Genomic DNA, 13,768 nt, shown 5'->3' with positions numbered 1-13,768 from the left:
ATCTACTTATACATGTGTTTTTTTCTGAGATAGCATGGCTGACAGCTCCTCTTTAACAGTTCTCATGGGCATAATCCACATCTGACAGTCTGCTGGTGTACTTGTGTTTCTCCTCTCTAAGCTGGTCAGGAACAAGCCAGCATCACTTCCTGGTTATGGAATGAGAGAGGCAACAAAATAGGGCAGACTGCGCCACATGTTAGACCCTGCACATGGACAATGGTGCTTAATTCAAGACTTCTTGTTTGTTAGCATATCCAAATATTGGTGTAATAACTCCCGACCTGGGTCTCGGCTTAGGTCTTCATCAGGGGAATACCCTGAAGGCTAATAATGGGTCTATACAGTATTAGGAATTGTCACCCAAGGGATTGTCTTCTGGTCCCTGATAAGCGAAAATAATGGAGTGTGTGTATGTAGCTTAAACACACGAATTGTCGCCCATCAGGGATCAGAAAACAATCCCTCAGGCGAAAATTCAGGGAACGATGCTGTACAGACATATTCCTAGACTTGAGGCTAGCGATGTGTTTTGTTGCTATGGAGGGGTGCAGAGGGACGATGATTGGCGAACAACTGAGCGGCTTTAATTGGTTGGAGGGGCTTGAAAAAAGCATTGCGATCAATCATACTAAGGCATTGGGGGTCACCAAGGATCCGACAGGACGGATCCTTAACGATGTCCGAGCAATATTGATCATCGCAGTGGCATAGCTAAGTAACTGTGGGCCCCAGTACATGGTTTCATTGCCCCGCCCCCCAAGCACTCTATACATAAGAATTGATATGGCGCACCAAAATCTGCCAATGACAGCCAAAGCGTCAGAGGTGCAAGAAGGGGGCGGGGAACAGCTTGTTAATGACTACCATTCAAAGCATCTATAGAACCGATTATTACCAGCACAGGACTAATACAGAGCGAATTACTGCGGTTGAGGGAGAGCCCCTAGTGGGCCCCGGTGTGGTCGCAACCTCTGAACCCCTATTGCTACGCCACTAGATTGGCTGCTGCTGTACACACAACAATCGTCTGGTAAAATGGTCGTCGTGCAAATGTGATGAAATGCCTTCTACAGCACAAAAGAGTCCAGGTGAACCTTTTTTTTTAACCTTTACAGAAAAAATGTGCAGTGTTCTCCTCTGGCTCTTTTAGCCGGGTGCTCCACCCGGCTAATTTTGGTGAGCACCCGGCTGTCATCAGCTCATATTCCTCCTCCTCCTCCTATGCTGTAAGAAGAGTTGTGCCAACCCTGCATTCCTCCATCATGTCCCACCCGGCTACTCATTCATGCCACCCGGCTGGAAACAATTTCTGGGGAGAACACTGATGTGGAATATCTCTTTAAGCTAATCAGGACATGGTATGACAGTTGTCCAACCTGGAATGACCTCTGCTTTCCTTTGTCTGCTTAGCAGACTGCTGAATTCAATGGTAAGTTCAGTTATGCAAAACATTGACATTCTGCTGGTATTCCTGCTGATTGGAGCTACCAACAGACAACAATAAAGGTTGACAAAGATGCAACAAATATAGAAACATGAGCCATTACATTTCCCCAGCTGCACCCATTAATGTATATTGTTCAGTAAGAATATGCCACCTGCATACAACATGCCTCTGTTCTAGCCATCTGCAAAAATATGTCATCATCATGTCATGATAACACAATGGCCTCTATTTACTAAAGCTTTAAACAGATGGAGATCCCGGGAGAACAAACATTTATCTGCAAACCTGGATGGATTAAACCTTTTTTTGCAGTTGGTTGGCAAAACTTTGTAATTCTATGCTGGAAAATACTAGAGCACAGTGAGGACCGCTGACAGGTTAGTGAATTAGCATTTGTGCAATGTAACAATTGTGCATGCACCTTCAGCAAAAACTTTTTGACAAATACAACAGCTAATTGTTGCACAACCCTCGCTGTAGACCGCTATGACTGGGCTGCACAGGGCTACTATGAACTATGGGGCTCCCTGGGAAAACTTTTGTGGAGACCCTTTCTTCTGCATTCCCCCATCTCCAATGTAACTCCCCACCCCCAAAGAGGGTACATATCAACTAGGCATCACGTAACGAGTGCTGGTAGTCGAATTTGAGTTCCTGCATTCGGAAACCCCGCTTCAGCACCTAAGCTAGTGGACAGGGTCACGGGGAGGTCACTCATGTGCGGTTCAGGCTGAGCTCCACATGACTCAGATGCTTCCTCCTTCTGGCTTGGAAGGAGGAAGCCTCAGAGTCATGTGAACATAGACTGCAGCCCAATAACAATGTCCATTAGCTTGGGTACTGTAGTGCGGTGTTTGACGTAATTTGGGTTTCTGAATGCAGGAGCCCAAATTCAAATACTAACACTACATGCACAAGTGCAACCAACACAACCCCTTCATCCATTGCAATGCAACCACCATGAACCCCAACAACACTGGGACCCCCATGATTCCCCCTGTGACAGTATGGTCACCAAGGGCCCGCCATAACAAATGCAGCCCCAATGACTTCCTTCATAGTGAGCATGCCCGCCATGACAAGTGTGACAACCATGAATCTCCCCCAACAGTGCGTCCATCAAGGTCCCTCCATAAAACAGTGCCCAACATGATATCCTTTTCTCCCGCTTAGCATCTAGCACACAGACTTCCCCTATACACGTGTGGCCACCCCGACTCTGGCACCATAATCCTCCAATAACACAGTAGCAACTATGATATCCCTTCCGCTTACATAGCATTTATTGCTTTCATGACACACACTTCACCTATAACGTCACACACTTCACCAATAACGTGTGGCCACCATAAGATCCCCACCATGCAGAGCAGTGCTGCAGTGCTTAGTGGTAGAGTAAGTATATTACCTACTCATGGGTGGGACCTGATCTGTCCTCCTTTTTTCAGTACAGTTGCTCACTTTCGCTTATCTTCACCCTAGTTCCAAGTCTGGTTGCACGTTGTGTGTCCTCCTAGGGACATATCAGAAGGACAAAGAGTAGGACCCGAAACTGGGATGGATAATATATTTGCTCTACCACCGTCTTCATAGGCCATTTGGCTTCTCCAGTCGATCTGTGGCTGCACTGTTACTGTCGAGGGTTTTATAAATTCTGGATCAAAATTGGATGTGTGAACCAGGCTTTAGTCTTTGTCAATCAGGCATATTTCGTCAGAACATAAGGTTTTTTTCCATCTTTTTTCCTGGGATTATTGCATTCCAGCCACCCTCTCATTCTGAATTTAAAATGTATAAAATATAAATCAGACTTTACCCTAGAGATGATTTCCGTCAGCGCAGCCTGCCCTTCGAATGTTACATCTCCTTTAGACGTGGCTGTGCCTCTGCTGCTGCGTGTCTGTCAGAGGAACATAGAAAGAAAGGTTAGTGTATATTCATTTACTGTAGATTTTGCAGGCAATAATTATGCATTAACAGTGAATTTCAAATAGCTAAAAACAGTAGATAATGGCTCAGAATGTATAATCAGCAATAAATTCCTAGACTCTAGCTAGATGCTAGAGGAACCCTAGAACCAAAGGTGTGCTTATTCTGTTAAGCTGTCTCAACCCTACTTCATGTTAACAGATAAGATGGTCTATAACGGGGACTCATTTAAAAATAAGGATTCTTGGACAGCTGTGTTAAAAGGAACCGGAAGTGAAAGTAAACTTATGCGTTAATGAACTGTATGTGTAGTACAGCTAAGAAATACAGTAGAACATTAGTAGTACAGAAAACCGTCTCCTTTGTTTCCAGTACATGGAAGAGTTAAAACACTTCAGTTGTTATCTATGCAAAAGAGCTTCTCTGAGTTCTCCGACTCAACTTGGGTCAGAGACGGTCCTATTTTCTGAAGCACTTATACATCAAAGAAACAGCGAAAAACAGCTTCATTTTAAGGGAACCTTAACCCAAAAAACACCATGAGTTTCACTTACCTGGGGCATCTACCAGTCCCCTGCAGCTATCCTGTGCCCTCGCAGTCACTCGCTGCTGTTGCAGTCCCCCGCCGCCAGCTAGTTTAGTATCTGCCGACTGTGAGTCGGCCGGCCGCAATTGTGTACATTTTTACGCATTCCCGCTGGTGCACAAAGCTATCGCGGACATTAACAAGTACATTTTTACGCGTTACAGGTGCAATGCGTACATTTTTACGCGTTGCACCTGTAACACGTAAAATGTACTTGTCCATGTCCGTGATAGCTTTGTGCACCAGCAGGAATGCGTAAAAATGTACGCATGGCGGCCGGCCGACTCCCAGTCGGCAAAAACGAAACTAGCTGGCGGCGGGAGACTGGAGCAGCAGTGAGTGACTGCGAGGGCACAGGATGGCTGCAGGGGGCTAGTAGATGCCCCAGGTAAGTGAAACACATTGTTTGTTTTTTTTGAGTTAAGGTTCCCTTTAAGGTTTTACTGCAGGGGAGTCCAAAGGGTCATTAGCTCTGCTCTGTTTCATAGTTTAAAATACAGAGCGTTGTTTGTAATTGCAAATGTAACAGAATGATACAATGTTATATAAAAAACTTTAAATAAAAATATGAGACTATTTCCTTTTCAATTACCATTCTATTAATTATCTGTACTACACATACAATTCATATGATATTTTTTGTTTTGTTTGTTTGTTTTGTTTTGCTTCACTGTCACTTTAAAGTAAACCTGCCACTTCCTTCAGGTATGTATGCCTGAAGTTGAGCTAGTCAATAAATGGTATCATCCTGATTCAAAAATGTGTGCTTCTACTGATGGCTAACACAGTGCAACACGCTACTGCTACTACAGAATATAGGTAATGTGCACTTTAACAGCAATTCTTTTTTTTTTTTTCAACAAAGAAAGTTTATTGAAGCACAATAACCGGATAATTGACAACTCCATAATCATAAAAATTACTGCATAAGTATACAATAATAGCTTTTCATGGAGAACAACCATAAAATAACAGCTAATTAGTGCACTACTTGTAATTTGCAGCAACCAATGGGTATTAATTATAGGTACTAATGACATGAATAGGTCAGAAGGTCATTTTGTTGAGGCCCGATCACGTTCATGCAGGATATAGATAGTAGTGTAAATAGTGGTCAGTACCGGGACAGTGAGGATACAGAATAAAATAATAGTAGTAGCAACAGCCAGCTGTTGTTTTTGGGATTCAGAGCACCCAGGCACATCTCCAGTGGGTTGACAGAACTGGGTCAGTGTTCCAGCCATTTATTACCTATATTTTGTGGAATTTAGCGACAGAGTTTCTGTATTCATTTTTTTGGATTGGATGGCAGTGTCAATTCTTTTAAGCCATTTAACTCTTGTTGGACAGTTTTGGCGTAGCCATATTAAAAAGAGATTGTCAGCCACAAAATCAAACCATTTACCCACTCCTCTGTGTTCATTATGCAGCCTGGAGCCTTATCCTGCATTGCAAGCACTCCAATCTAATTAGAAATGTTTCTGCTGTAATAAATATCATCTGTCAGCCTGTCGCTATTTGGTACACTTCCGGCGACACGGAAGTCTGTCATTACCCCTCCCACATTCCTGCTCCTGATTGGCTGAGGGCAGTTCAGTGTGACACGAGGCTGAAATCTGATCTTGCTGTGCTAACATGTTTACAACGCAAGCTAGTTAGAGCTGATTCTAGGAGGGGAAAAAAAAAGAGTAAAGGAGGACATCAGGATAGGCTTCAGTCATGGGAACCAAAATGACAAATGCCAGGAAAAGAATTCTCTTTATTTACTATATAAAATTTACTGAAATTAAAATGTGGACAGTACAATACATCTGTTATATAAGTTGAACAAGTAGTCATCTACCTATATATGAGTTTTTTTATTTTTTTACCTGGCATATTGTGGCTGACCCTGCTGCTTTAAGGCTATTTCTTGCCTGGTTGCAAATCGTGTCTCGGGCATACGGTTCTCTGCTTAAATGTTCTCATCTGAGAAGACACCCAGTAGACACGGAGCTGCGTCTTTGGAAACAGGAAAACCCATTTTATCATGGAGAAATGTAATCACATGTCCCCAAAACTCGTCTATTGGGGGGAGGTGGAAGAAGAGTGGGGCAGGAGCATGGCATTTAGGGCATGTATCTGGGATTGTCCAGTTAATTTTGTGCAGTCTGATGGGGTCAAATGTGTTTGCAACAGCAATTCCTTAATGAACATCTTCTCTTTCTTAACATCTAGCCCTAACCTTGCCGGTAATGTAAATTTCTTCCTTTACAAAAGTTATAGCCTACAAAAAGGAGCCACACTATATTGATTATCTCCAAAGAGATGTTACAATCAGTTGGTAAACTTGTAGGGGTGCTTCTTATTGTACAACACGGCCTACGCTAGGGAAAAAAAAAGCAATCTGAACTAATCACATATTATAATGGGCAAAGTCAGGCACTGATGTAAAGAAGGAAGGATCTTGATATGTGGAGTGGATGGAGCTGAAGCAGCTTCAGTTCCATGGATTTTCCAGTCGGATGGTGGAAGTAGGTCATCTTGAAGATGGAGACCCTTGAAGGTGAACATATGGGTGGGAATTTATGAAGGCGCAGTGCTAGGTTAGTTGGGGGAGGAGGTGGCTGGGGAGGAGAGATAATTAAAAAACAAACAAAATCATGTCATTGGGCTTTGACACGTGCATCACCAGTCATTCTGAGAATTTATGATTTGAGGTTATACTCCTAACAGTTTCCTAATTTGTTACAAAAGCCAGATCATAATTAGGTTAATGCAGCTACCAAACCAAAACAAGAGACAGGAATGTTATGTTACGATTGACACCAGATGTTCAAGTAGTCATCATCAAGAACCGCGACTGAGGTCAACGGGTGTTTCCTGACGTGAAGGTCCCAAATGTCCTCTACTGGCGGAATGAATGGCTGGATAAATTAGTCAGTGTCCGTCTCAGCCTGTCTCTGGATGGAAATATGACATAAATATTTACGCAACGCGAGGAACCATACAATAACGGGTTTCTTTGACATGTTCTCACACGCAGATGTTGATCCACGGAGCACTCCTGCTGGACTTGCAGCTAACGGCCCACCAGGAAACTTTGTTACACGGTCCCCTGGCTCAGGTCTGAGTAATATGCGATATAGCAAGGCTGCGAACGCACAGTCATCCAGCTCCGAGAAGCTGAGAGAATAGCTCTGGGACATAAATGGAAATTAGGTCACTTCTTCCCTCTCTCTATTGCTCCTGATTTACTATATTCACTGACTTGAAAGGCTGCTGTTTGTAATGGAACTTGGCAACGGAACGGTTTTGTTTCACAAACAAAATATTTGTATTGGTTGAAAATTGTAAGCGCAAGCTGGTCCGTGTACCACTTTCTTCCTAGAACATAATGGCCTGTATGCAATTACCATTTTCTCCTTAGTTTTCTCCTAGGTGATATTTTCACACTTATCAATAAAATGCTTTTTTAAACCACCAGCAAAGGAAGAACATGCTAAAATTATTTTGATAGTTTTTTGTTTCACCTACTTTTTGCCACTTTTTCCATTGCAAAGTGCTGCAAAGTTGTCATTCAGTTCTGACTTGAGCATGCTGTAGCTTTATAACAAATGTATATTGAAATGCAGATGCCTTGTGGGGACTATGGTGAGTAGTCAATGTAATTGGCCTCTCTCTGAAGCGGGTTGAGCCCGCGTGATGCATTAAGGCGGTGGCGATGTACCTTGGCGTCCTCCTCTTCCACATGTAAGTTTGACCTAATTTTCATCACTTTGCACTCCGGGTGCCTTCCTCTTGCGGTCTACTAATTGTTGTTGTGTACTGTCTTACTGGGTGGTATTCCCAGTTCCTAGCTTGTATTTCCACAATAGGTACTAAACTTTGTTGTTTGTTCATTTTAATATCAATATCTTCTGCACATTGCACAGGCCCCAATACCCTGATTGAAATTGAAGGTTCCCTTGTACACTATTCTTACCTTATCAATATTATTATATGTATGTTACTTAGTGGAAGTTCAATTGGACTTTTGTTATTATTAATACAATTATCACTTATTAACCATGTACATCGCTGCTATCACCCTTTGGTGATTTTTAATACTGTTTTTATTATGTTTGCTTTTCATCAATAAAGAATTTTTTGTACTTTGACTAAAATTGGAGTGGTCTGGTGCTGCTATTGGGTACTTCTCTTTTTCTGTTCATGTTATTGACTATCCAATTAGCACATTCCGTTCTTATTATCTCTAATGATACATTTTGGATAGTGCTTATCCTTATGTTTTACAATTAGTCAATGTAATTGTCTGTTGCTGTTATACATACCCTGACAAAGCCTTTCTAGGAGAAACATGTTGGTTTTGTAGCACGTTGCACCGAACTTGCACTTTATCTGTTATGTAGATAGAAGCCCATCTCCACTCAACCACCCCCAGCGATTGTATTTCAGGGAGAGAGACCCCTTTCGTACTCGCAGTGAGGCTGTGACCAATGAGTAAGTGTGGTACAGCTTCCCCGGACCCACTTACACAAGTTTGCATGGTCCCTCACATGATCTCTTTTTTCCTTCTGCTGGTGTAGGGGAAGATTGTCAACAGCACAGTCATGTTTGTTTGTGACCTTTTCAGTACCAATTTTACTTTTACATTAACAAACGTTATAAACCACAATTCTAGACAGCGCTCAATTGGGCACCTATCAGTGCCAGCTCTTAATAATGACAAATAATGTCCCCTAATGATTAAAACGACAAATAATGTCTAAAAATAAAATTAGGACAATATCACCCTGATAATGAGTGGTTCGCTACAGTTAGATATGTGTAATCTTCAATCAATGCAACAAATGTAGAAGTAGCACTCATTATCAGTCCATACATATTAACATTCAATCCTATGGGTTCCCCCTCCCCTTTATACAGCAACTCACCAGACGATGCAGCCAAACGGGCCTGTGTGCGCCTCTGGGGTATATGCCCCCCCCCCCCCCCGCCCCCTGCTCTCTGTGGCAAATCACTTTCCGTTTGGCACCTTCTTCCACTGTCTGTCTAGGAAATCCAGCCAGGAGCTTTGATCCAAATACACACACAGAGCAGCCTGCACAACTCTGCAGCAACACACCTGCTCAGGAATTACCGCAGAGGCGCACACGGGCCCGATTGGCTGCATCATCTGGTGAGTCACGGTATGAAGGGGGGCCCATAGAATTGAATGTCAATACATTATAGACTGATAATGAGCGCTACTTCTACATTTGTAACATAAAAGTTATGTTTTATTGTATCTATACAGCTTGGTTCCCCAAGGGACACGTTCTCGAATATTATTTCCCTGACACGCCCCAGACAGAATTTTTTAATGTCTGAGAGGGTGGCAACTGCCAACTAGATGTAATATGACTGTGAGCTTCACAACAAATGTGTGGCTGTAGAGAATGGATAACTACACCGCATCTAATCTATAAACAATATGGAATGGTGCCTTGGTACCTTAAGGCTGCTGACACACAGGGACGTTACAGGCGCACGTTAGTGCAGCCTGTAACGCTCCCCCAACGCACAGCAATGTAACACAAGTGGGCTGTTCACACTGCCCACGTTGCGTTACATGTAATGCTGCACGTTGTAGGGAAAGTGCAGCATGCTACGGCGTTAGAGCGGCTTAAGCCGCGTTAGACTGTTTGCACATGCTCAGTCGTGTTGGGGAGGAGCGGAGAGCGGCGAGGCACATGGCTAATTAACCACTTGATGACCCAGCCTTTACCCCCCCTTAAGGACCAGCGCTGTTTTAGCTGATCTGTGCTGGGTGGGCTGTGCAGCCCCCAGCACAGATCAAACACCAGGCAGAGCGACCAGATTGCCCCCCTTTTTCCCCACTAGGGGGATGATGTGCTGGGGGGGTCTGACCGCTCCTGCCTGCCTGGGTGTTGCGGGGGGGGGCACCTCAAAGCCCCCCTCCACGGCGAAATTCCCCCCCTCCCTCTCCCGTCTCCCTTCCCCGGAGATCCGAGGCTGCACAGGAACGGATCTGTCCTGTGCAGCCTCTAACAGGCTCCTGCTTGTCATGTGACAGCGATCCCCGGCCGCTGATTGGCCGGGGATCGCTGATCTGGTACAACGCTGCTACTGTTAGCAGCGTTGTACAAATGTAAACAAAGCAGATTATTTCCGCTTGTGTTTACACTTAGCCCGCGAGCCGCGATCGGCGGCCCGCAGTCTATTCACGGAGCCCCCCGCCGTGAATTGACAGGAAGCAGCCGCTCGCGCGAGCGGCTGTTTCCTGATTAATTAGCCTGCAGCCGCCTGCAGCTGCCACTTTGCCGACGCGCGTTATGAGTGCGCGGTCGGCAAGTGGTTAATATTCACTGCACGTTGTGACGTGCAGTGTTTACTTCCTGGTGCGGCCGCTCTGTGCGGCGATTGGCCGGCGGGACCACGTGATGCCGCATGCGTCCAAGAGTACGCATCACGGACGTCAGAGTGAGCTGCACAACGCGGCTCACTCCGACGTCCACATCAGAGAGCATCAGGCCTTGCGTTAGGTGCACGTTATGCGACCTTAACGTAGCACCTAACGCAACGTCTTGGTGTGCAAGTAGCCTTAGTGTTCAAAAGCAGCTTTATTCAGCGCATAACATACATCAATTAGTACTGAAACCGAGTACTATATATTCTGACTATATCACATTTTTTAGCAGGAATGATAATGACCAGCTGCGAAAGGCAGACTATAGACAAGGGCAGTAACATATAAACATTCAATGAAAATTATTATCCAGGCAAATAGGACTAACCGGTGACAAGGAAATCCAAAAAATATACACAGTGGTCTGGTCTACTGGAGAATGTGGTGAATGTAGAAATTGCAATGGTAAGAATAGAAATGCACATAGGCTACAGCCCAGATCTGCAGTAGGTGCCCAATCATTCAGTAAGTTGAACATATGCAGGCCTCCTCTTTAAGTCGCGGGGTAAAGTATCAGTCACTCTGGCGTTAATGCTTTCATAGGTCTTTTTTTTTTTTAATTAACAAAGAAGAGGATATCTTCATAATTTAATTGTAACAAAGGTGACATGTGACATGATGAGATACGATACAAAACATATTAATAGCCAGGCTGTTTTACTTTTTTTATTTTGCTACCAGAAAGAGTTAATTTCTAGGCATGGAAGCAAAAGCTTCTGTCTTGTTGATACCTTGATGGGAATATAGTAAAGGTTACTGATAAGTAAATTAAATCCATATAAGTTTTTCCGGCAGAATACAACTTCTGAGGGCAGGGATAAAATACATGAACTAATGATCTTTTTCTAACTTTGGGACACGTAATGTGCTGCCTCTGATTAGAGACAGTAAATCATTCAACCTACTTTGTAAATGTTTAAATATAATATAAAACCGTGGGATACTTTAAAAAAAAAAAAAATAAAGGTCATTTTTAGGAGTAGGAGGATAAATACAGTTGTTTATCTCATCAGTTTATTTTTACCTCGAGTTCACGTTAAAGAAGCCAGCTTACACTGAGAAGCTGTATAAGGCTCCCTGCACACTGCAAATCCGTTTTCCGATTCCGATTCCGTTTCCGATTCCGATTCCGTTTCCGATTTTCCTTGAATACATTCAACAGAAAAACGGATCAAAAAACGCAGCATGCAGTTAAGATTAAAAATCTGAATCGGAATCGGATGTAAAAACAGATTAAAAATCTGAATCTGAATCTGATTTGCTTGCAGTGTGCAAGAGGCCTAAACCTTAGCCGAAGTGAGAACATGCTGGGCCAGGCTATGGGTGGCATGTTTCATGCCATATGGCCTGATACTTAAGGGCCCGTTTCCACTGCTGCAGAAATCGGGGCGAATCTGCAGAGTTTCCCCGCAAGCAATGCATGCAGGGAAACTCTGCCATCAGTTATTTAAGTTGCCGCCATCAGAAATCGATTGCCTAAGTGATTCGGACGTCATTGCAGCATTTTTTCGTGCGGGAGGCAGCGAATCCCACGGCTTCCTGGATTTGGCTGCATCCTTGCACAGGAAGAAAGTGCTTCTGCGCGTCTCGAAGGACGCACGGCGGCTAGTGGAAACAGGCCCTTAAAGGAACAGTTTAATGTCTTTATTGATCATTTTCTGCAGTAAGCTTGAGAGGAGGCCTGCAATTCTAGTCTATATAGAAGACACCCAGGGGCATTCCCACCATATATGGATCATGGATCCCACAGATAAACAACCTCTCTGAAACAGTTAGAGAGAAGGGAATAATACTTTTGTAATAACTGCTGGGGCACTTCCCCCTGGAAATCACTGTGCGCCCCTGGGTGCCCCCCCCCCCCCCCTCAAGCTGAGTAACATTTAGACAATCTGCTCTGCCCAAAACCTCTGAGTTCTGTTTGCCATGTTTACATTTGGTTCTTATCATTGCCTACTGCTTTACTAGTTAGCCTTAATTTTATCACCTGAGTTAGGTAAAAAAAATATCTAGAGCTCTCCATACATACATACATTTTGATCACCCAAATGGGCCCCACCAGCCAGCCATCGAGACCCCTTTGTGCCCTCTCAAAAATGTAAAACTGGAGCCTCCACTGGTGATAACCTTTTGGGTACTAAATGTAACGATCGGTGTAACACAGAGAGGATCTGATTACCGGTGATCTGCAGTATCACTGGGAATACAGATATATACCCGATTATTGATGATCTGCAGTATCACCGATAATCAGATATACAGGCTAACCTCTGGACACCTGAGCAGAGTAGGAGTGTTGGTGCAACAGTAATACAAGAGGACTAGGCCTCAGTACAGTAAGGAGTACTGTACTATTTCCTTCCGTGGACCAGAACTCTCCCGGGAGTAGGAGTCAGGCTGAGAGTAGGAAGGACAGCCCGAGAGTGACACTCAGGCGGAAGTGCCACTACCAGGACTGGGAACCGCCTCTAATAGTAAGGTCGGTTCTCGAGGTCGGACAAGCCAGGTCGTAACCACACAGACAGACAAGGTACAGATTCAGAAGGCAGAAGCGGAGTCTAAAGTACAGGCAGGGTCGGCAACAAGGTATCAGATATATCGGGGTACAGAATCAGGAGGCAGGAGCGGAGTCTAAAGACGAGCCGGAGTTCGGCAACAGAGTATCAGATATAGCAAGGTACAGGATCAGAGTTCAGAAGAATGGTCAGACAGGCAAACAGGTCATAACAGATAATCACAATCAAACTAGTACTTTAAACTATCAACAGAATCTAGCTAAGTGTAGGATTACAGCTCCAGCTGCTCCCGGCACACTTTCGGATCTGACTCAGGTCTGCGTGCTACCACATAATGATCGCACGCCAGACAACCAGCAACTGAACAGCCGGCAGTATATATACACAGGCATCTCTCCAGCACCTCCCTAAGTGCTGGACCAATGAGAAGAGGCCTAGTCGTCAGCTGACCGAGCAGGTCAGCTGACCTTTTTCTGTCTGCCATATAGGCTCTACCTCTCCGCGCGCACGCGCATCACTCTGAATCTAGAGGGACTATGAGTCCCAGCCACACCAGCATTGCTCTGCGGTGTCTCAGGGCCATGCGTGCTAACCACCGCTCCGCCATGCCCTTGAGGGAAGCAGTCGCCTCACGCTGAGTAGAGGCAGGTGCTTTCCCGCGATGCCTCACACTAAATAGGTGCGATGGGGTAAATAACTTTCATTGCAGTAGCTTGAAGGCTACCCTTAGAGAGACACTCAAAAACTTTCTCCACTCTTTACAGGAGAGTGATTCAGCCATATCAGTTCCCCATGCATTGGTACCTTTATACACCACAACAGGCCACACTGAAACGGCT

General features: G+C 44.4%; 1 protein-coding gene across 6 annotated transcripts in view; it reads right to left on the bottom strand.

Annotated features, from left to right (window-relative positions):
- Positions 1-13,768, bottom strand: part of KLHL29 (kelch like family member 29) — a 1,379,660-nt gene that overhangs the window by 905,591 nt on the left and 460,301 nt on the right. For all 6 annotated transcript variants that reach the window (XM_068280223.1, XM_068280220.1, XM_068280224.1 and 3 more), the window contains one exon: positions 3,267-3,350. In XM_068280223.1, the coding sequence (XP_068136324.1) occupies positions 3,267-3,350 (84 nt within the window). The remainder of the gene's footprint in view (positions 1-3,266; positions 3,351-13,768) is intronic.

This window comes from Hyperolius riggenbachi, chromosome 4 (genome assembly GCF_040937935.1).
Source record: "Hyperolius riggenbachi isolate aHypRig1 chromosome 4, aHypRig1.pri, whole genome shotgun sequence".
NCBI classification, from domain to species: Eukaryota; Metazoa; Chordata; class Amphibia; order Anura; family Hyperoliidae; genus Hyperolius; species Hyperolius riggenbachi.
The sequence above is the reverse complement of the archived record's forward strand: the minus strand, read 5'-3'. Positions and strand labels throughout refer to the sequence as shown.